Raw genomic sequence first — 25,293 nt, 5'->3', positions numbered from 1 at the left:
GGCTGGCCTGGAACTCCTGGGCTCAAGCAATCTTCCTGCCTTGGTCTCCTGAGTAGCTGGGGTCTCCTGGATTTTTGACATTGCTAACATTAACAGGAATTTTCAATTTTTTAGTTGTTTCTACCCTTCAGATTTCCTCTAAGTGGGTTGATTTCCACCAGGGGTTGGCAAGCTGTGAGGAGTCAAACCCAGCCTGCCAATTGTTTTTTGTATGGCCTGAGAGCTAAGAATAGTTTTTACATTTTTAAGTGGTTGAAAGAAATCAAAAATTTCCTGACACATGAAAATCCTGTGAAATTAATATTTCAGTGTCCATAAAGCTTCATTGGAATCCATGGGCATACCCATACATATTTACTCTGTCACAATACAATAGCAGAGTTATGTGGCAGAGTTGAGTAGTCATGACAGGTTGAATGGGCCCACAAAACCTAAAACATGTATTATCTAATTCTTTACAGAAAAAGTTTGCTGACCCTGGTTTACAGTATTCCTCAGGTCCAACATGAAAAGGGGAGTTCAGGCTGAACAAATTGTTATTTTAAATCTCCCAAGAGTTTTCTCTTCTTTGTAGGAAAATTTGGTCTTCTTTCAGGAAATGTACTTTCCTAGGCAGATCCCAAATCGCATTCTGGAATGAGAAGATTCACAATAAAAAACTAAGATGCCTGCACAATATTGAAAAAGGTTGTTTTTATTGTGGGCAAAATTACATACCTGGAGATATTTATTATGTCCTCTGGTAGGCAATCCTGAGACTGTGTGTGATGGGGAAACCAATGACTGCTCCCTGCTGGGCTTTGAATGTAGCCAGAGGCATTTGGATGGGGAGAAGGAGGCAGGCCCTGCCACCTTGTGGAACTGAGGCTAGAGGCAGCCAGGAAGAGACCCTATGATGGGACCCTTGGAAATGTGTCCTTTCTCCATTGCATCTTTTGACCCTTCCTTCTTTCCTACTTCCCCCTCCTTTGATGACACCTCTACACCTAGAGGCTAAACACTCAGCTTCTAGACCCAGACTATATGAGTTTGAATTTCAACCATTTTACGTACTAGCTTTGTAGTCTTGGGTGGGTTTCACAGGCTCTTTAAATCAGTTCATTGAAGGCCATTCAGAGCGTGATCAATGTGATGGTTTACCAAAAACTGTCTCTTTTAGCTGTTTATACTTTGTTGTTGTTGTTGTTGTTGTTGTTGAGACAGAGTTTCACTCTTGTCGCTCAGGCTGGAGTGCAGTGGCATGATCTCAACTCACTGCAACCTCCGCCTCCCGTGTTCAAGCAATTCTCCGGCCTCAGCCTCCCACATAGCTGGGACTACAGGCATGCACCACCACAGCTGGCTAATTTTTGTATTTTTAGTAGAGACAGGCTTTAACCATGTTGGCCAGGCTGGTCTCGAACTTCTGACCTCAAGCAATCTGCCCACCTCAGTCTCCCAAAGTGCTGGGATTACAGGCATGAGCCACCACACCTATATATATATTTTTAATTGAGACAGGGTCTTACTCTGTCACCCAGGCAGGAGTGCAGTGGTGTGATCTCCACTCACTGCAACCTCTGCCTCCTGACTTCAAGCGATCCTCCGACCTGTCTCCCGAGTAGCTGGAAATACAGGCATGCGCCACCACACCAGCTAATTTTTTGTATTTTTGGTGGAGACGGGATTTTGCCATGTTTCTCGGGCTGGTCTTGAACTCCTGAATTCATGCGATCTGCCCACCTTGGCCTCCCAAAGTGCTGGAATTACAGGCAGAAGCCACTGTGCCCATCTATTTATACATTTTATCCTAATTTGTATTAGATAGGTTACAGGGCCTGTGGAGATAGTGAGACCTTAGGAATCCATGTTTCTGTGATTAAACACGTTGTGTGACTTTCTCCTGGCTCATCTTCTGTCCTCTACTCTCAAGTCCCTTGGTCTTGGCTTCTCTTAGTTAACCCTTCCTCCTCCCTCAAAGTCTTTGTGCCCCTCTCCTCTCTATGACCCTGTGTCCTCCTCTCTCTTCCCCTTGGTATAATTTGGCTTTCAGTGAATTGGCTTTTTGTCAACTGGTCAGCTTCCAGTTATATAATCTCTCTGTGCCTCAATTTCCTTTTGTGTAAAATGGAGATAATTATCACAGATTAAATAGCTTAGAACAGTGCCTGTTTAGCTTAGCTATTGTTATCATTATATCCCAAGTCTTCTAATAGGCTTTATAAATATAGTAGCCGAGGTTGGGTATGCTTGGCATGTTATGGAAGTAGGAAAGCACTGTAGCATATCATTATTTGATGGCTAGAGGTGATTTGGGAGCAAGGGTAGATTCATTAACTGGAGTGAAATAACTGGCGGAAGTGGCAAACAACCACCAGAACAGAGTTATGGGACTTGTCAACATTCCTTAGGAACACTTAGAATACCTGGGGAAGGAAACCAAATAAAGGACCAGGAGTCCAGAGTCACATTGAGTTGGGTCCACCCAGACACCTACTGTTTGGGTAGTAGGGAGAAGGTTAGAAGACTTGATATTTCTCCTGTTGCAGACCGTGATAGTTTGTACACAGGAATGAGACTGTGGAGCACACTTAGAGGAGCACTTTAAAAAAAAAATACAGGGTCTCATTATGTTGCCCAGGCTGGACCACAGTGGCAGGATCACAGTTCATTGCAGCCTCAACCTCCCAGGCTTAATCTATCCTCCTGCCTCAGTCTCTTGAGTAGCTGGGACTACAAGCACACACCACCACGCCAGTTGATTTTTGTATTTTTTCATAGAAACAGGTTTTCACCATGTTGCCCAGGCTGGTCTCAAACTTCTGGGCTGAAGTGATCCACCCTCCTCAGCCTCCCAAAGTGCTGGAATTACGGGCATGAGCCACCATGCCCAGCCCCCAAATATATCTTAAATCTCAATGAACTGACACCATCAACCATCTCAGTCACCCAAACCAGATAATTGGGGGTCATCCTTGACCCCTCCATTTCTGTCATTCCCCTTATCAATCAGAGGTGTTAATTCTTCCTCCTTTAGGGCCTCTATTACACTGGTGGCCCTGAATAAACTACACTTTTGATGTTCATGCTTTTATATGAGCCACTGTAATTCAACAAAATACAACAGAATTGACATTGTGCCAGTTCTGGGCTTAGGCCTCAAGAAAGCCTAGCAGCATCTACTTTTGTGCTCTTGGGAACCCTAAGCTGCCATGTAAGAAGACCACATGAAGACAGACCCAAGACTTCATGGAAGAAAACTAAGGAACACAGCTGAGAGCTTTAAAGTTCCAGACATAACCTAGTGGAACTGGTCCAGCCAGCCCTCAGCTGCTTGAACCATACTAGCATAGGCACAAAGCATATGAGGAAGCCAGGCCTCCAGACATCATATGAGATGAGCCATCTCTGCTGTGCCCTGCCCATCTCGATCTATAGCAACTTGAGACATTAAATGATTGCTGCTTTAAGCCACTAACTTTTAGGGTGGTTTGTTGCACAGCAGTAAACAACCTAAACAGTCCTTTAACAATGCCTTTGAATACGGATTTATCAGATCTGGCTCCATTTCTGAAAAAGCCTCTTAACCAGTCTCCCTGCTTTATTAAAATACCATAGGGCCAGCTACTTGGGAGGCAGAGCCAGGAGAATGGCATGAACCTGGGAGGCGGAGCTTGCAGTGAGCCGAGATTGCGCCACTGCACTCCAGCCTGGGTGACAGGGAGAGACTCCATCTCAAAAAAAAAAAAAAAAAAAATACTGCGCCCTTCACGTATCCATGTTGTCAGAGAAATCTTTCTAAACTATTATTTTTCTGGTGTTTAAAATCCTTCAAGTTCTCTCACCTAATTTAAACAAAAGCTCCTTAGGATTCTGTGATGTTTCTCATTTCTCCTTTCTTCTGTATCCCCCAACCCTGCCTTTGCTCTCCATGCGCTTAGTCATTTGGAACCTCTTGCAACCACTGAATGTCATGATCTTTCTATACCTCTGTGCCTTTGCACATGCTATCCCTTCTCCCTAAGACATCCTCTCTAAGCTACAAAGACTTTCAACAAACCACCTCAGGGATCACCCCCTCCAAGAAGCTTTGCTTGAAAACCTCCACCCCTAGGCTGAGTTGGATGCCCTTCCTTTGTGTGTGTCTTTTATCATGCCAGTTACATCAATCATTTGTGGACATGTTCATCTCCTTCATTGTTTAAATAATTTCCATCTTGACCTGTACTCAACTAAGGCTTTGCAATGTCACTCAGTGGCTAAAAACAGGTTTGAAGTCCTAGAGCTGAGAACTACTATTTGGAATGATCACACAGCTAAAACTGTGAGAAAGCCTGTCATATAGTTACAATTTCATTTTGATATCTTCATTTTGAAAATGGAGGCAGTGATATGAGACTAGGAAAGAAAATGTCACAAAGTTTCAAGTAGTATGTGAAATATAAATACAATAAAACTTTTAAGTAGATATCCAACCAAACGTTTTATTGGGGTTTTATTGCAATCTACTTTCAGCAATAAGGGGAAAGTGAGCATGAAAAGAACTCCAATCAGACTTTATTCAACAAAGCAGCTTTTCATGAATGCTTCAGGTCAGTGTATGATCAGCTCAGCTTCCAGTATCAACTTGAGTACCTCATCATGGATATTTATGCTAGAATGACAACAGTAAGGCATTGCAAAATCCAAAGTCATCTAATATTAAACCATATTTTACATAATTTGTAGGACAGTATACTAATACTCTACAATAAATAAGGATTTAAAAATGTGTTGCTTAGCCCTTGAACTAAATTCAATTACTAGCTCTAAGTACTCCAGTTAATAAACGTTTGATTGTAAAGAACTCTGACTTCTCCAAAGATAAAAAAAATTAGTTATTTGTCATGACAAAAATTAAGCTTAAAAAGCACATTCACACTTGTCCTTAAAAGCAAGTTTACATCATATATGAGAAAACTTTTCATGCCTGATGACATGGCTTATATGGCAAAAAACAGTCATATGCAAAGGACAACTAGAGGGCAATCGTCCCATCCCCACTTCCTCCAAAAAGCCACACTCGGCCTCAGTGTAAAAGTTATATTTTATTGCCATGCTACAAAATGTATGAAGTTGGCACTGATAGGGAGAAATAGAGAACAAAGGGTGGGAAGGGATAGAGGGCAAATTATGTTGTTACATATACAACAAGGTTTTATTTTAATTAACAGTGGTTACGTTTTGCCAATATTAAAAATGCAAACCAAAATTTAAAATGCTGATCTGAAACAGCATTAAGATACAATGTATGCATAGTACAGTATCACTTATGTCTTTTTATTAGAGAAATATGGAATGTTTATAAAAGAAATTAACCATGGGGGTAAAATTCATATTTCATATACAATTTGGCAATGGTAGTCCCACTGTTAGACAATTTTTTATAAAAGAAAAAATTAAAAATCTAATAAGCTACCTTTATACAAAGTTGCTATATTTATGCCTTTACGTAGGAAAAAAACATTTATAATGCAAATTAGGACATACAATAGTCTTACAATATTATACAATGTAGTGAAAATAAAACATAACACAAAGTTTGTCCTTTATAAAATGTATATTTTGCATTACTAATGCAAATGTGGCACACTGGTGACTACTGTACTATTTATACCAGTCTGTTTCCATGCTATAACTGTCCAATTGCCATAGAACTGCAATTATAATGATGCTACAAAAGAACTGTGTTATACCCCAAAAAAATGAGGAAGTAGGGATGGGGAACAGGGATGTAAAGAACAGGAAAGATAGATAGGGTGCTGGTTTGGGCAGAGTATACTGTGGTACGTCATAAAATATTTGTTAATTTTTCAAGCCAAAAACATTTTCTTTACATTCTGTAATTTCGTACCAATGCCTTTATTCAAATTTGGCAAACATCAAGGAAAAGGTAATTAGTACCATATACCTCACACATCAGAAATATGAATGAGATGCCAATACATCAGTTACTTGTGAATGATGTCTCTGATGGTATGTCTATTTCAAGAATATATGTATTTATACACACACACTACACATTGCACAAAACATTTGGGCATTATAGGTTAGGAATAGCACGGGGGAATTGGGAAGTACTTTTTCATCTGTTAAAACCTTTACCTTGAGGCAAAAATATGGCGGCACATTGTTGGGAAATTATGAAAACATAAGGCCCCTGTCCCATTTTTAATAGAACATTATTGAGGTACATTTTTATATGCTGTGCCACAGTTTTGGGGAGGGGGAGGAGATAAACAAACACTAGCTTGACTTGTTCTATTTATAACATTGAACGCTGGAGAGGGTCAACATTAGTATCTATAAAAACAAAGATTGCTTGGCAAATTTTCCTAAGTCCCAGATATGATGTATTCTGGATATACTGAGAAGTGAAAAGCTTTTTGCTGAATCTTAAAGAGTAAAGTGCATATCTCATCACTCCACAGCAGCAGTAAATAAAAGGAAATATTTGCCAGTCTTCCTGGAGGGAGGGAAGGCACCATATTTTCATTTTTAAAAGAAGATGAAACTGGGAAATAAAACACACTAAGAAAAAACACAAGTAATACCAATATCAGTTTCCAACCCTGGCATGGGATAGATGCTGTTATGATTTGTATGGATAAAACAGTATTCTATTTGGAGGGAAAACATTAACAATGATTATATTTCCAAAACCAAAACGAAGGATCACATGGTCTACCAACAGAATTATCTAAAATTAGATCTGCCTCAGAAAATCTGAGATATATGGCCACAATTATATGCTAATAAAATATCAATATTTCATTCTAAAATGCACCTAGTAATAGGTACATCCTTCGAGGACACAGCTTAATGCCCATTACTAAACTACTGCAAAGGACAAGTAGTATTCTAAATTACCTTTTATTAAATAGGAACACAAGTGATTTCTAGAAAATATCTAGAAATTAACACCAGTTGTATATATTTTCCTAATACTCTTATAGTACCTAAAATCAAATTCTTAGCAGACAAATTGGTCCCATTTTCCTTTTTAAAGCACATAGTATTTAAAGCATAAACTGTAATGATTATATTGGAGTTACCTAAAAAAAATAAAAACTAATTAGAATCCGGAGGAAACAATGAAAAGGATGACAGAAAGAAAGGATAAAGTACCCAACCTCCAAAATGAATAAATAGATCAGCCCTTTCATTTGGAGATTAATGTTCTGCCTTGACTGGCTGTTTCAGAAAAAACTGTGCAATGGTTCCATCATAATTCTTATTCCACATTACAAAAACTATTACATAAATTTGGCACAATTAGCAATTTACTCAGAAGAAAGGATAAGTGGAACAATATATTAAAAATGGAACCTGCATCACGGAAACTGCACACCTATACCACTGCTCTCTTTTAAGAGAACAGTGAACACTTTAATAAGCACCAAGTTCACAGGGGAACAAAAGGGAGAAAAGAAAATTCTGCTATGCACACAGAATGATAAAATACACTGATATTGATTTATAGTAAAGACACTAAAAATGGCACTGAAAACGATAAAGACACCTTTAATAATTTATTTTCTTTATAATGATCCCACTCTATTGTTCTCCTAATCCATCATTGTCCTATGATTCGGTTACTGAATAGGTTGGATGCTAATATGACTAAAACTTTTTCATGCTAAATTAACCTTAGTTATATCTGGTAGAACCAGATCATAATCTCAAACTTCCTCATATTTAGAGAAAATAGTAAAATATTTTGCAAGGTTACCTAACCTTTTCCACTCTACCTTCTCTCGTATTCTCTAGTGTTTAGGAAATTGGAACATCTTTGATTTTCCAAGAGTTTGACATATGGAGACTCTTCAGTTTATATAAACTTTAATTCATTTTAAATCCTAAATTATGATACAATCTCACTGCTACAAGACTTCCACTGTACCTGCTATGCTGGCAACAGTATTAATATTTCATGGAAATCGAAGGATAATCAAAGATCCAGCTACAAGTAAAAGGACAGCAGAGCTGAGGAACACTAGAGTGGGCAGAGTACAACTGCAGCGTGTAGCTGGGGGAATTACTGCTAAAGTGCTGGGGAAGAGTGCCCACAGAGAAAACACGGTACACCTTGAGGGAACTTTGCATGTTAAAAGTATCTTCCTTTTTTTCTCAGTTTGCTAAAGAGATCACCTATGGACACAAGCAAATTTAGAATTGGAGAATGTTTTTATCAACTTGAAAAGTAAACAGCATATAAATAAATACTGGACAAGGGCAACCCTGTTACAGAATAACAGTAAGTTCCAAATGAACCTTCAAAACCATAATTTGACAAAAATGCAAACTAAACAACAATGAACACATAATCCAATTTCAAAACTATATACAAACTCAAACATTTTAAATTGAAAAGGACATAAGGCAACAAAATAAGACATCCCAAACACCAAAGAAAAAAACTGAAGATAAATGGAAACCTAATGGCACAAATGCCTCCAGAAAACAATGTGTTGTCAATAATCTATAGGAGAAAAACTTTCAGGAGATTGTGGTTCAGATTTTCAAATGTTTTTGGATAAAGTGACCTGAGACTGATTCTTGAGCCTATTATAATTTTAAGATATCTGGACATGCCCTTCAAATGACATCATGAGATGAGTAAATAGAAAATCTTGTCTCCTTCCTGCCTTTCAGTGCACCAACAGCAAAGCACACTCATGGACACAGGCCGCTTTCTAGTAACACTGAAGGCAAAGGAGCTGACTGGTGTAAGAGGAGGTGCGGTACTTCTGTTTCCTTTACATATGTTTTGGCTCAAGTCAAAAAGCCATTAATTAATGAAATAAAGGATTCCTCATGTTACATGCTGGAGGCCACATACTGTGAACACTGAATCTACGAGCATTACTTTCAAAGCCTATAGTTACCTGTTAGCAATGTACATTGTCAAGAGGCTTTATAAAAAGTTTTAAAAGCCAACCATGACTTAGACATGAAAGATATGCGTTAAGTCCAGAATATTGATAAAAATCAACCAGCATGTCATTTACTTCAACTCTCATTTTAAATAGGCACTGTGAAAACGGGAATGCTGCTGTACAACGAGTAGTATATAATGAAATTAGTGTTCTTTAAGGAGTACCTGCTCTACATTAATTCCCTTTAGTTAAAGATGCACATGAAATATTCAGAAAAAAATTTTATCAGTCTATAAAAGGAGTTAGTGTTTAGAAATGAAAATGAAGCACTTGCATCTTCATTTTTAAAAACTTCACAAAGGTGCAAACAACATAATGCTTTCCAGGCTCACATGGGCAGATCAGTACTATTGTGTCTAGTTTTCCTAGATGTACCATCATCTCGTGGCAGTGCTTTCTGCAAATTTGACATAGCAGCAGTTCTCTCGATGTCTATCACGGCATACAGCTCTGTGCGCCTGGTAGGGGTTTGTGGAAGGGGAGTTGTAGGCGTTTTTGGAGTCTGAGGGTTGTCAGAGTCACTGCCACCTTCCAAGTCAACCTGTATGTAATTAAGCTGCCTGTGTTCTAAACTTGGGCGTCTGATATCAAAGTTAAAGACTGTTGGTGTACAGTCCCGACGCCTTGAATATTCTATTTTGTGAGCACTTGCCGGCACTGTTACATTCTCTGTATTTACATAGTTATGCATTGGATCTAGATTATTATGGTAGCCATTTAGAGATGGGGTCTTTGGTCCTAAATTGTCATCTTCATCCCTACTTAGCTTGCGGGCTTCCCAAACAGGAGGCAAAGACGGTAGATTTTCATAGTTTAATAATGCAGTTCTTCTCTGAGCTGAGTTGTTGATATTCTGGGTATCTGAGGTACTGGTGGATGTCAGACGACCTCTCCTGACCCCTGAGGCACTAGGGATAGATAGCCCATTTATATTTTCATACACCAGTTTGTTAACAGAGGGTGCATCTCTTCGTTCATCACTGTCATAGCCAGTGTCCCATTCTGTGTTATTTGCTCCACTTCCACTAACTTGATCTCTTCCAAGTTGCTCCAGTTTCTCTTTTTCCATTAACTGCTTTTGAACAGGGGTTGGCCCTAAAACAAATTTGACTCCTTCAGGTTCAAGAAGAATCTGAGGATCCCTGTCCTCAATACTACTTGGTTCTTCTTTTGGTGTGTTGCTTTCAGCGTTAGAAACCCTCGCCTCCAATGGAACATGCACACTTGTGCGGTTTTTCCGCTCTTCTTGCACACCTGTAGTGTTGACATAGGTATGTACCTAAAACAAAACAGAAAGTGAATTAGTTAACTTACTTAAAAAAACAAAACTGAAAAAAAGCCTGACCACATCAGTTAATTTTATTGACAACAGTTAACTTTATTAACTTTCTCTCCAAATGTACTCTTACTTCAAAACTTTTGCACCTATTTTTTTATTAATAAAAAGGTGGAAAGAGAAGGAGAAATGTAGAAATGTCTTCCTAATTTGATAAAAGAATAACGACTTCAAAATAACACGCAGGCTGGGCGCAGTGGCCCATGCCTGTAATCCCAGCACTCTGGGACACTGAAGCGGGTGGATCACTTGAGGTTAGGAGTTCGAGACCATCCTGGCCAACATGGTGAAACCCCGTCCCTACTAAAAATACAAAAATTAGCTGGGCATGGTGGTGAGCGCCTGTAATCCTAGCTACTCTGGAGGCTGAGGCACATGAATCATTTGAACCCGGGAGGCAGAGGTTGCAGTGAGCCGAGATTACACCACTACATATCAGCCTGGGCAACAGAGTGAGGCTCCATCTCAAAAAATAAAATAAAATAACATGCAACATTATATTTGATTGTTAAACATGATAAATATTATGTAAAAAATAAAAATCAGGAACAAAATAGGGATTATCATTTTGCTGCTGTTTTAGAGGTTCTCAAAGCATTAAAACATGATCCAGAAATAAATAATGACTTTGAAAAGAGGTAAGTTTATCCTTATTTACTGATGATCTAACTGTATAAGATTAACTCCACTAGATTTAATAAGAGTTCTGTAAAATGCATATATATAAAATAAATGCCACCAAGTAAGAAATTATCACTATTTAGAAAAGCTTAATAGTATTTTGGGGAGATAATATAAAAATATTTACAAGGGTCGGGCACAGTGGCTCACGCCTGTAATCCCAACACTTTGGGAGGCCGGGGCAGGCAGATCACTTGAGGTCAGGAGTTCAAAACCAGCCTGGCCAACATGGTGAAACCCCGTCTCTACTAAAAATATGAAACAACTAGCTGGATGTGGTGGCCTGCGCCTGTAATCCTAGCTACCTGGGAGGCTGAGGCAGGAGAGCTGCTTGAACCCGGGAGGTGGAGGTTGCAGTGAGCTGAGATCATGCCACTGCACTCCAGCCTGGGTGACAGACCAAGACTCATGTAATTACAGTAAATAATATAACAACTCATTATGTAAAGAACACAAAGAAACTGATTTTAAAAACACTAAAAACTTTTTAATGTGACATATGGTTTACAAAACATAAGTATAACTAATTAATACAGAGGTTCCAACCAGATACTTCATTCCACACATGAAAACTAGCATACTCGGGAACACTAAATAACTCCATAACATTAACAGCAAAATCTACCTTCCTACCAGTAGTTCACTGACTATAATGGCTAAAATATGAAAAGCAGCATAAACTCTTAATCCATTGGACATTCTTATAATGGGAACTGACCATTAGTTATGCCTTTCTTAATCTATAGATGTACCTCTTCTGTGAACCCACAAGCTATTGTAATGGTAAGTTCCCCTGAATACCCGCATATATTTGAGCATAAACCAGCAAATATATGCTATCTCCTCTGATTGTTCACTACAAAAGTAATTTACAAACAGATAAAGTTAAACTTCAAGCTGAATAAAATCTTCCAGTATTAGCACAGTGATACCCTAACTCTGAACAATCATTATTGCTGTTACACAGTAGCACATGCTTACTTGTTCCTCAGCCACAAGCAAAGGATGTGTAGATTCTTCCCCTACTGAAGGCAGGCGAGCACTTCCCACAGAAGGATGTCTGCTTGAAGGATGGGATGAAGCATCTCCAAATGAGGGATATCGGGGATATCCATTAGGTAAGTTCTGAGCAGCAAATCCTGGAGCTGAGTTTTTGTTTATTGGTTTAACGAAAAGGGGGGCGGGGCAGAGAGAATAAAAATGAGTAAGAATCGAATCTGTACTGAGAGGATTATAGGTCTTTCTGCCAAGACAGCAGAAATCAGAGCACAAATAGTATTACCCCCAACTCCATATTTTACCTAATATGAAATACTGAATGTTTTCATTTTTTAAATATTTGAAGTACTTAGAACTACAGCTGTGTTTTTTTTGTTTCGTTTTGTTTTTGAGACGGAGTCTTGCTATGTCGCCCAGGCTGGAATGCGGTGGCGTGATCTCAGTTCACTGCAAGCTCCACCTCCCGGGTTCATGCCATTCTCATGCCTCAGCCTCCCGAGTAGCTGGGACTACAGGTGCCCACCACCAAGCCCGGCTAATTTTTTTGTATTTTTTTAGTAGAGATGGAGTTTCACAGTGTTAGCCAAGATGGTCTCGATCTCCTGACCTAGTGATCTGCCCGCCTCAGCCTCCCGAAGTGCTGGGATTACAGGCGTAAGCCACCGCGCCCGGCCTGCAGCTGTTTTTAAAAACTGACAACCATTATACTTCCGTTATCCAGTGGTGATTTCTAGTGTGTTATTGATTAAATACCCACAATCTATAGCTTACAACTAAACGTCTGTTATTCAAAATGTGAAAGGGAAAAGGGGTACTTACTTGTAGGTGTTCGAGGTGTTCTAGGGACTTCCAATTCTGTCTGATGATTATTTCTTTCTACAACTGGCTCTTCCACCACATTTATACTATTATTTTGCATAATCTCTTGCAACATGTTAAATAATTCTTCTGCACGGGCACACTTAAAGGCAAAGATTCCTACAAATATAAACCAAAAGGGAAAAATAGTTAACATACCTTTAAAAAAAACTATAGGAACACTTGACAAACAGCAGAATTGTAAAGTAAGCATTCTATGCACCAAGAGTCAGAAATCCCTTTTAAATAAATATCTGATAAATTAATGATTATTCCCTGTTTCAAAACAAACCCCCGCCAAAAGTTCACAGAATAATTTTCATTCATCTAAGGGAGATGGCCCAAAATAAAGCTAACGAAATCAAGACCTGCGCACTTACGCTAGTCTGTTTCTTAACAGCAGGGGGAGCCCAACTCACTATTCCAAGGTGATCATTTGCCATGTAACAGGCCCCTTGTAAAGTCCCTAGGTGTTTTCCAATTGTTATCTTGTTTAATTATTACAATAATTAAAAGATAGGTATTACCATTTCCCTTTTATAGAGAAGAAATTTAACATTCAATGGAAGTCCTGTAACTTGTCAAGGCCATTCAAGTAGTAGGTAGTAAAAAAATCAATGATAAAGACACTTAGTCAATTTAGCAGACCCAATCATTTACTGAAAAATCTTAAAGTTAACATGAGCCAAAATTTCTCCCATAGACAATGTGCTTAATAAACAGTTGATAAATTAATACATAGTATACTATATCTTTCCTTAACAATCTGCTTATTTTGGGATTTTTTTCAGAAGAAAAATATTAATTTAATCTTTGTATACAGAATAGCTGAAAAAACAATTTCAAATACAATATTTGGGGAAAAAAACAAAGGTTCTACCTTGTCCAGTTTGACACCTTCGACCACTTTCAAAAGAAAAGAGATTCGAGTCATAGCCATAGCGTCGCAGGCAGAGGTAGTGCCATTTTACTGAGTCACGTTTGCGGGTGTATAAAATCAGTTCTGTGTCTGTAAGTTCCATTATGCCAGAACCTAACTCATTCCCATCATCATCCACATTAATGACCTAAAAAAAGAAGGTGACAGTCATGCAAATATGTCACCAATTCGTCAGGAAAATGCATTGTTGCTAATTAGTTATTTGTAATTTGTTAGTTCATTCATCAACCAATGTGTGTATCAGGCATGGACTACGTAGCCGTGTAACACCCAGTTCAGATCTGTAAGAAATTTACATTCCCACTGGGGAAACAAAATGTAGAAACACAAAGTCAATACCACAAAAGTGTATGATTAATTGACAAATGAATGCAACAGAGGCTGCAGAAGGCAGGAACTGTGGTCTAAGGTTGTTGAGACACCTTCATTTAAGAGGAGGAGGGCCTTTAGTTGGACCGCTAGTATAAATAAATTTACGCAGAAAATAAAATCAGAAGGGAAATCTAGTGGGTCAGGAGATAAAGGGACATCATAAAGACACAATGTTAAAGCAGAAAAAAGTACCTTTCAAAGACACCAAAATAGATTGGCACAGAGTTCACATGAGGAAAGGCTTTGTACTGCTGAGCTTCAGAAAACGTCCAAAGACTAAGAGCAGTAGGTAACATTTAGGGAGAAGTTACTATTCCCCTGGGAGTAGGAAAAGAGCTTTACATGTATTTAACCCTCATAACAATCCTAGACTACATTGTACAAAAATGGAATTAAGACTCAGTAATAACGTAACCTGCCCAAGGTCACAAAGCTTATAAAGTGACAGACTTACACCTAGGTTTGTGTGATCAAGGCTATTCTTTGTAACAGATCGAGGTCAAATTATCAGACACAAAACAGCTATAGGAGCATTTAGGCTACAGGTAAAATAACACCACACAATTTTAGCAAAGAGGTTAGTGAATGATGAGAGAAGAAGATTAATTTGATGGTGACTACAGGATGAATCAGAGGGTGACCTGAGGTAGAGTCCAGTTAAGAAATCACACAGGCACTCATGAAAATAATAACTGAAAGACAGATAGTGATGAGATTGAAAAGGCACCCCATAAAATGGCATTTTAAAAACAGTATTACCAGAACGGTATGGCTAATTAGATACAGAGGACCGAAGGAAAACTAAAAAAAATTCCATACTGTAAGAAAATGTTGTCATCATTTATTAAATCAAGAAAGGGTGGAAAGAAAGGGAAATAGAAAGGTTTGGTGATAAAAGCCAGAAATAAGATATGTTAAGTGAAATAAAAGAAGAACACCCAACTAGGCAGTAAGATATATAACTCAACCAGTTTTACTGACCTTAAACTTGTTCCGATGGTTATCTGGGACAGTGTCTTTATCTGGACAGCTACAACAGCTACCCATGGCTTCTTCAGAAGACCATGTGTGCACTACATGAAAAATAATTTGGAAAAATTTATTAGATGAAGGATACAAAAACTGTAAACAGAAAAAGACTTTAGAAATCATCTAACACAAACATTATTCTGATGCAGAAAATTAAGTCCAACAAGGTATATGGCTGCAGCTAGATTTTATACAACTAGCTAGTTGATTTTACTCAGTAATAAAGAGAATAAATTTTGTGAGGCATTAATAATGTCAAACAAATCTCAAATTTCTAGTTAAATTTGCAAAGGTCACCTATTCTAAAATCATATAAAAAACAAACCAACTTAAGGTCTCATATATAATATTACCTAAATAATTAATTTTTGTTCAAGAGTTAATAATGAAATTAACCCTTTGTGGCTTATCAGGAATTTCATGTCCTTCTTTAAAGAGAGAGAGAGAGACAGAGAGGGAGAGAGAGAGAGAGAGAGAGAGAGACAGACAGAGAGACAGAGACAGGCAGGCAGGCAGGCAGACATTATGTTGCCCAAGGCTGGGCTCAAACTCCTGGGCTCAAACTCCTGGGCTCAAGTGATCCTCCTGCCTCAGCCTCCTGAGTAGCTGGGACTACAGGACTACCAGACCTGGCTTGTTCTTTAAATAAAAAATCACCAAAGGATGGCTTGGCAGGTATTTTGACTGTTGTTACTCATTGCAGTATCTTTTATGTCTCCACAAGACAAGAGTTCATTGGTAATTAAAACAAAATCAAAATTCGAATAGTGCACTGGTAAGAGAGAAAGACAACTCAAAATTAAGCAGTAAAGTAACACACACAATATTGGCAAAACTGATATAGCATGTCTATTTATTACTCCTTTCCCATAGAAGGTTAGAGGTAAGTGGTTATATACCTGACATTGAGTGTTTAAGAACACTCCAACTGAGCAGACAAAGAAAACTCCAAAGCATCACTTACAAACAAGGGAAATAATCAGATAGAATATGACAATATATGAAAAAGGAGGAGGGAAGGAAGCACAGAAGCTACAAAACATTACAAACATAAATTTGATTGAAGCTTGTTGAAAATTATTCAGTGGCTCTCCACTATCTTCAGTTTAACAGTATAAACTCTTCAGTATGATAGATCCGATCAGATACAATGTAATCCCTGTCTAACAGATCCAGTCTAGACTCTCCCTGCTTTCTGTTTCAAGCCCTATTCTTAGTCCTGTCAGAATAAACAAGCTGCAGTTTCCCCAGAGCATCCTGGTCTCTCACATCCTTCTAAGCTGCTCCCTTTCTGCTTCTTTCCTTTCTCAAGATTCAACTCAAAGTGCAGTTCCTCTAGGATGCTTTCCCTGACTCCAAGCAACTAGGCAAGTTATACTATTATGTATGATTGTCATGCATATGCTAACCCAAAGCACTCTGGGCTTCCTAGTATCATAGCATCTATCACACTTTGTACTGAGTAGAAATTGTGGCAGGTGTCTGTTTATCTGTCTTTTCTCCTCCACTGTGAGCCCCTTGTCAGCAAGGATGAACCTTACTCATTTTTACATTCCTAGTACCTAACACGATACCTAGCATATAGAAGGTGCTATAGGACCTGTGATTTAAATGGACTGTATTAAACAAATGTGAAGGATCCCTAGCAGGTATAAGTATTAAGAAAATGAAAAAGTGTACTAGCGTATAAACCAAGAGTGTATATGATAACATATAATAGTAAAGTTAATTAAGACTCATGATATTTGGTATTTTTGCTTTAACTAATATGCCAGCTAAGTATCATAGTACAAGGACACATAAGTCACCATCTTTGTCTTTGAAGAGCTGTGAGTGTTAAGGGGGAGAGAGAGAAAGAGAGAGAGAGAGATGCAAATAGATAATGCACTGCGATAAACCTTATATTAGGATATGAGCAGAGTACTGTGGGCACATGAAAGGGAACAACTAACTTTCTGGGTTAGGCAGGGCAGGAAGCACTAATTGAGCTGGGATTTAAAAGAAGAGCAGAAACAGCATGCTAGGCAAAATAAAGACAAATAAGCACCTGAGACAGACAAAAGTCATGAAGTGTCACACCACATTCAGGAGAAAGTGAGGCGTTCAGTATGACTGGACTACAGGGTAGACTGGAAGACAAATGGGGCCCAACCATAAAGCAGCCTGAACAAGCTAGGGACATGTTCCCTACATTTGAGACTTGATCTTCCAGTGAACTCGAAGATAGCCTGCCTCCAGTGTTCCCACAATAGAATGGCATAACTCTATTGTGGCCTTTATCGTACTCTGTTGCAATGTTTATCTTTCTGCACCATCCACTTTGCTGTGATCTCTTTAAAGACAGGAAATCTTGTCTTGTTCATTTTCCAGGGCACTAAGCATACCAACTTACATGGCACATATTCTTTTTTTTTTTTAATCCCCCAAGACGGAATTTCGCTCTTGTTGCTCAGGCTGGAGTGCTATGGCGTGATCTCAGCTCACTGCAATATCCGCCCCCCAGGTTCAAGAGATTCTCCTGCCTCAGACATGGCACATATTCTATAAACATTTAATTTTTTAAAAAATAGTAAATGTTTAATATTAATAAATTATAGGATGAGTAATATAAGAAATTTTAAGTAAAGGGATAATTGATAGAGACATTTTTTAAAAGTCTTCTTGAAATTACATATTCGTTCTCCCCGACCTCCTTGTGAAATATGAAGAGCTAAAAGATTACTACAGTATGACTTTTGCCTCAAAAGATGATGCTCCAAAGGAATGTTTTTAAACTTTCTTTTTTCTCAAAAGGAGCAGGAAAATCATCCTTCCACTTGGCATCTTCATAAGCTACCTGTTAAGGTAGAACCTCTCGTGCTGGCAGGGATATACAGTCATGAGCCACATAACAATGTTTGGTTGGCAACAGACTACATATATGACAGTGGTTCCCTGAAATTACAAGGGAGCTGAAAAATTCCTGTCAGCTACTGACACTATAGCTATCACAGCATCACAGTGCAACACATTATTCATGTGTTTGAGATAATGCTGGTATAAAAAAAAACCTACTGCACTGCCAGTGCATAAAACTATAGCACATTCAATTATGTATAGTACGTAATACTTGATAATGATAAATGACTATGTAATTGGTTTATGTATTTACTATACTATGTATCTTACTATTATATCAGAGTATACTCCTTCTACTTATTAAAAAAAAAAATTAACTGTAAAACAGCCTCAGGCAAGTCCTTCAGGAGGTATTCCAGAAGAAGGTGCAGTTTTCCTAGATGACAGCTCCATGTTATTGCCCCTGAAGACTTTCCAGTGGGACAAGATGTAGGAGAAGACAGTGATATGGATGATTTTCACCCTGTATAGGCCCATGCTAATGTGTGTGTTTGTGTCTTTGTCTTAGTTTTTAACAGAAGTTTTAAAGGTTAAAAAAAAAATTAAAAATTTTAAAAACAGAAAAAAATCTTAAAGGATATAAAAAAATACTTCTGTACTGCTGTAGAATGTGTGTGTTTTAAGCTAAACATTATAAGAGAGTCAAAAAGTTTCAAAAAATTAAAAGGTTATAAAGTAAAAAAGTTATAGTAAGCTAATTTATTATTGAAGAAAAAATTATTTAAACAAACAGCGTAGCCTAAGAGTACAGTTTTATAAAGCCTACAGTAGTGTACAATAACATTCTAGGCCTTCACATTCACTCACCACCCACTAACCAACTCACCCAAGAGCAACTTCCAGTTCTGTAACCTCCATTCATGGCAAGTGCCTTGTTATACAGGTGTACCATTTTTTCTCTTTTATAGTTTTCTTACTGTACCTTTTCTATGTTTAGAAATGCAGATACTTACCATTGTGTTACAACTGCCTATAGTATTCAGTACAGTAATGTTGCTCAGATTTGTTGAGTAGGAGCTATAGGCTATACCATATATCCTAGGTGTATAGTAGGCTATACCATTTAGGTTTGTGTAAGTACACTCTATGATGTTTGCACAGTGACGAAACTGTCTAATGACACATTTCTCAGAATGAGTCTCCACCATTAAGTGATATATGAGTGGCAGTGCAACCTACTTGGGGACTCTATCCACACTGAACGTTTGAGTTCAATACAACAATAATTAATGAAATGCCTAATATGTGATATGAAAGCCTTGTATGCCATGCCAAAGAGAAAGGAATTTATCCTACACATGATGGAAAACCACTGATGTATTTTAAGTAGAAAAGTGAGATGGTCAGAAGTGCATTTTAAATAAACATATGTATGATAAATTTAAGTAGGAGTTTAGCTCAGAGGAAAGAAAATCAGTTTGGGATTATTAAAAAATGAAATATGATAAAAACCTAAAACAAGAGCAGCAATGGTAGGAATGAAGAAGAAAAGAATAAATTTAAGGAACATTTAAGAGGAAAAGTCAGTGGCACCAAAGAACTGACTTGACATAATGGAAAACAGAGGTAGTTTCCAGCATGGCAGACGAAGGGTACCAGGGTTCTATTACCTGAGATACAAAAAACTGTAGTCTTCAAGAGGAAGTGATAATGATTTGTTCAGATATGTTAAACTGAGAGCCCAGGGAAATGTCCAAGTGCAATAGTTAAGTACATAAGTATGTGTTTGAGGGAGAAGGTAAAACATTAGAACACATGTCACATTTTAAGCTCTTGAACACTGGCTCAAGGATAGTATGAAGACTGGTCTGTGGTTGAAATTCTGGGGAAATACAAATGTGTTTAAATACAGGAGTAGAGAGAAGCCAGTAAAGGAATTAAAAAAAAAAAAAAGATCAGAATAGTACAAACGAAGAAAAGTAAGCATCAAGCAGGAGGGCACCATCCATGGCAGAGACAGATGCCAAACTACAATGAGCAAGTGGAAGATAAAGAGGTAACCCCTAGAGGATGGAAATTGGTCTTTGAAGAACTGGTTGAGAAAATAAAGAATAGAGAGGGCTAGGGTGTGAATATACTCAAAAGAGAATACATTACTTGAGTTACGTATTTTAAGATGACACAGATTTATGCAGGCTTATAATCAGTAGGTCAAGAAAGTTTAAAAACATAGGAAAAACAAAGAAAAGAGAAGGGCTAATTGATGGATCAAGACAGAGGGGGATACTAGAGATGAGTTCCAGGGCCCAGATTGAGAGGTTTACCCAGAGAAGGAGGAATGCTTCATTCTCTGAGGAGAGAGGAAAGATATAGGGGTGGGTGGAATATAGAAAAGAGGCCGAAGTAGGTAATATTTATCACCCTGCATTTCCTTTGTAAAAGAGAACACAAGGCTTGTAGAATGAGGGACTTGAGAATGGCAGGATTAGTCACCGAGGAGCTACCCAAGAAAAGAGAGCAGGATTATTAAGTAGGCTGAGATGAGAACTCAGCAGAGGCTGCAGAGGCAAGATTATGCTGTTTTGCTAGCAGTGCTCAGCAGTCCACAGGATAGACAGTTCAACTGACCCACGGTCAGAGGGTAAGAGGGCAAGGATACTAAAGTATGTTGGCAATACAGGGGTTTGAAGTGACAGATCACCACATCCAGTCAGGAAAGAAGTAAAGAAAGAAGAGAGCTAACAAAATACAAAATGGGGCAAAAACCCAAAACAAAACAAAACAAAAAAACAGGTGGCCTCAGTAAGGCTAAAGAACAGGCTTAGCATGAGTGAGGGACAGACACAGCTGGAACATACGCAGTTGTGGCCAATCTTCCAATTCCTGAAAGGAAACTTCTTTAATGTGAAGTTTTCATCCACATCTCTGATTCTTTCTCCTAAACCACAAACTCTGAGGCAAGGGAAAAGGCTAGATACTAGATATTCTGCATTTATGACCACCAGATTAATATTTGAAGACTACATCTGAGCTATGTGACACCTAATAATATGCATTAATATTGTAAACACTTGAGGAACAACCATGTGATCTCATTTGCATACACTCCTCCAAGTTTGTAACTCAGCAAAAACACAAATGATTTTATTATGCTCACTCAAGACAGCAACATACAAAAGTAAGTAGGGTACATTTAAGAACAAAAGGTAGGCTGGGTGTGGTGGCTCACACCTGTAATCCCAGCACTTTGGGAGGCTGCCGTGGGAGGACTGCTTAATTAAGCCCAGGAGTTCAAGACCAGCCTGGGCAACACAGTGAGACTCTGTCTCCATAAAAAATAGAAAATTAGCTGGGCATAGTGGCACACACCTGTAGTCCCAGCTACTTGGGAGGTTGAGGTGGGAGGATCATTTAAACCCAGGTGGTCGAGGCTGCAGTGAGCTATGATATGCCACTGCACTCCAAGCCTGGGCGACAAAGCAAGGCTCTGTCTCAAAAAATAAAATAAAATAAAAATTAAATTAAATTAAAAAAATAAAATAAAAGGTAGCTTTTGTTTGGGAAGAGCAATGCTATAACAAGTTTGCTGAATACTTTAAATTAGTAAACATGTCTTAGTTAATTAAAGCCATTTATCTTCATCCTTTGGGAGCACGGGGGTGGTGTCAGCAATCAGGAAGAAAAATGGTTGCAGTTCAAGAAAACATTATTAAATTCTCTCATTAAAAAATTATAGGCCAGGAGTGGTGGCTCACGCCTGTAATCCTAACACTTTGGGAAGCTGAGGTGGAGAATCGCTTGAGCTCAAGAGTTAGAAACCGCCTGGGCAACATAACAGGACCTCATCTGTATTTAAAATAAAAACAAAAAATAATTGTAAATGTAGGCTTAGTGATGTAAAAAATAAATAAACTTCAACTTACCTAGATCTGGCCATTAATATTCTTAGCCTCTGCTGCAGCATCAGGAGTTTAATCATATTTCAAAATACCATGTTTTCTTTGTTTGCTGATTTAACCTAAAAACAGAAGAAAAACATTGAGAATTTCTCATTTCTAAAGAATAATATTCCTTATGAGCTTTCTGGCAGCACAGTTAGTTCAGTTAATCTATTTAAACAAACTCAAAAGTCTAAAAGATTGAATAAAAAGTAACATATAACATCAATTTTAAAAAGTAATATAATATGCACATGTTATCATTCTTTTTCAGAAGAAAAAGTAAAAATGTGATAGTCTAAGTTCTATGATGTTTCTGGCTTCTCTACTACAGCTATAATACTTGCACAACTCACTTCTCTGTACTTATCTCCATAGCTGTAAAATGAGGGGTTAGATTAAACCACCTCTAAGGTTCCATTCCACCTCTAAAAACCCATTTTAGCCAGTAGCAGACTAATTCTCCATCCCCAGTGACATTTCCTAAACCTCACTCACCATAATTCCTCTTGAAGAGCTGTCTTCAAAATCCACCCCCCATATCTTCCTATTCCACAAGATCCCTCCAAAACCAGTTCAGAAAAATCAGTAAATCAGAAAATCAACAGTATGAACAAGCATGCCACAGAATCACAGAACAGTGACATTACAGTGATAAATTACAGTCCAGAGTTACAAGAGATTTCAATATATTTTTGAAAAATTTCTGGTCAATTTATTTACCCTTCACAGCACAAAAAAACTCAAACTCACTCAAACAGGGACACTAAAATTTATTCAATTTTAAATCAGCATGCCAGGTGTTGGCTTACACTCCTTGTGAGATGCTGCTACATCTCACTTTAAGGTGGGTGGCAATCCTGTCCCTCTTCTTTATTATCCCTTTCTTTTCTCCAGGAGCTCAAATACACGCCATGCTTTATCTCTGGCTTGGAAAACTGCCCAGGGCTGAACTAATTCTACCATAAACCACTTCTTTTAGGTGAATATATACTCTCTTTGCCCAACTCTTTTAAAATGTATTCTAGGGGACTTTGGCCAATTAAGTCAGAAATATCTCTATTCCTCTCATTCTTCATTCCACTTATAAGCATTCTCCAACCCTTATCCTGCAATGAATTTAATGACTGCACATAAAATTAAGAGAAATGATAGTGATCTACCTATTAACTATCAATGAAAAGTCATAAGCTTTGAAATGAAGTTAAACATATTAAAGAATCAGTGTACCAACTCATTAAGCTCTTAAAAACATTAAAAAGTCCCTACATGAATTTCCAGAAATTAATCTCTTGAGAATCAATATTTATTCAATTTTATTGTTTAATTATTTTGATTAATGCTGCCAATGTATTGCAGAGTTTTTGCTTGCTTTTACTGTTTTTCAGTGCAAATATCCAGCATGTCAGTTGTATCGGGGAGTAAAGATTTTTTGTGCCTCATTTAGAAGGATACTTTTTACAAGAAAACACATTCTGAGTTCCAAGCAACTGACATACCAAAGTACTCCTGGAATGAACATAACCCAATGGACCGTGGGTGTTCACTGGATGCCTCAGACACTCTCTAAGACTTCTTAACCCCCTTTGGTTTCTCCCCACTGTTGGAAGACTAAGAACTAAAAGATAATTAGGAGACAGTAAGGGAAGAGGTGGTCATAGGCACTATATGGAACTATAATCTTACTGTTTTAACACCAGTATTTTTCTATAAAATAGGTATATATAACTGCATTGACTACGATACTTAGTAAAAAAGAAAACAATTTTACCAAGAGGCTAAAAATTACACTAAATGCTGTCTACCACCACCCTATTTTTCTATAGCAAACGAATTTACCTTACTGTATGCCACACATAGAGTCATTTGGATTATCTCATTTAATCCAAACAACCAATCAGGTACATACTACCATTATTTCTGTGTTCCAAATAAGGAAACCAAGGCTTAAAAGGGTTAGGTAGCTTTCCCAAGGTCAAGAACTTATCAGAAGGGCTAGACTTAAATTTTGATCTGACAGCAAAGCCCAATCACTTATGAATTAATACACGCAAAAATCTTAAAACAGTGTTTAACATATAGTAAGCACTAGTACATGTTAGCTGTGAAAACAACAATACTTTGTTATTTTACAATGCTGCATGCCTTTGACCGTCAGTCAACCTTTCTGTGCCTACATTCCCTCATTTGTAAGATTAGGACACCCACTTCACAGAGCTACTATGAAAACAAAAAAAAACCTCTGGATATAAAGATATTTCGAAAATTAATAGCATTTTAAAAGACAAAGCATTATCATATCACCATTACAGGTAAAATTCTGTCTCTTATTTCACAAAGGCGACGTTTGCACTGTAAGCACAGAAAATCTAGAACTTAAGCACATCCTTATAACAAGTATTACATTAATAAATTTAGTAAAGCTGTCCTAAATTATTCCAAATATGATTCTTGCAGAATGACATGGAAAGAGAACACTGAACTCTATTCACAAGTATGATTATAAATTTGGTGCTTAGGAAGGTATATGTGCCCTTTTGGTTCACTAGCAATGAGGGGGAATTTGGCTTATACTACAGTAATTTTGTTCAAATACAACCAGGAAAGAATGTCTATAGTTAGAAGCATAGCAACATAACTAAATTTTGGGAACAGAAAACTGCCATGTTTTCTTATATTAAAACAATCAAGAGGATGGCATTCAAAAACCGTGTTGTGTCCACGGTCTGGCTGTTTTTTTTTTTTAAACCATTGGGTAGGTCTTTTAATATACACATTAATTTCCTGTTAATTCTTAACACTGACAAAGATTTCTGAATTATTTATATTATTCTGAAAAAGAAGAGTTAAAAAAAAAAAAGCTAAGGAGGGGAGATTCTCAGTACAGTCTGCTAGTTGCCTTAAATCAGAGCCATTATGCCAAAAGCAAGGACATCTGCAACAGTTCCCTTGTTAAGTGAAAATTTAAAGTACACACTTATACACAAAACTACAAAGGTACGTGACTATTTTTAAGCATCCATCCATGAATATGGTTGTATTTGCACATTCCTAAACAGATCTTTCTTTAGTTTTTTTTAATCTGAGGGCAATGTTGATGAACTGCTTCATAATTCATAACCCTCCACTTACCCCCTCTTTTTAACTCTTGAAAAAAATCAATTACATTACTTACAAATCACTTCAATATCTGGTACCTTAATTTCTGGCAATTATATCTAATCAAAATTCCCTGAACTGCAGTTTAAACCAGATTCCTCTCATTTGTCTATAAAAGTAAAACCAGTATGATCAAGAAAGATTAAGCATATGCTTATGTATATTTAAACTGTCATCAATTCACTT

At 37.7% G+C, this 25,293-nt stretch overlaps 1 protein-coding gene across 10 annotated transcripts in view; it reads right to left on the bottom strand.

Moving 5' to 3' along the window:
- Positions 1–4,443: 4,443 nt before the first annotated feature.
- The window catches only part of FRS2 (fibroblast growth factor receptor substrate 2), a 109,901-nt gene continuing 89,051 nt past the window's right edge, over positions 4,444–25,293 (bottom strand). For all 10 annotated transcript variants that reach the window (XM_055357029.2, XM_055357024.2, XM_055357028.2 and 7 more), the window contains 6 exons: positions 21,934–22,028; positions 15,125–15,216; positions 13,712–13,898; positions 12,793–12,951; positions 11,956–12,119; positions 4,444–10,236 (listed from right to left, as the gene is read on the bottom strand). In XM_055357029.2, the coding sequence (XP_055213004.1) occupies positions 9,286–10,236; positions 11,956–12,119; positions 12,793–12,951; positions 13,712–13,898; positions 15,125–15,190 (1,527 nt within the window). In that variant the 5' untranslated portion in view covers positions 15,191–15,216; positions 21,934–22,028 and the 3' untranslated portion in view covers positions 4,444–9,285. The remainder of the gene's footprint in view (positions 10,237–11,955; positions 12,120–12,792; positions 12,952–13,711; positions 13,899–15,124; positions 15,217–21,933; positions 22,029–25,293) is intronic.

The sequence above is a fragment of the Gorilla gorilla genome, chromosome 10, assembly GCF_029281585.2.
Source record: "Gorilla gorilla gorilla isolate KB3781 chromosome 10, NHGRI_mGorGor1-v2.1_pri, whole genome shotgun sequence".
Lineage (NCBI taxonomy): Eukaryota > Metazoa > Chordata > Mammalia > Primates > Hominidae > Gorilla > Gorilla gorilla.
The sequence above is the reverse complement of the archived record's forward strand: the minus strand, read 5'-3'. Positions and strand labels throughout refer to the sequence as shown.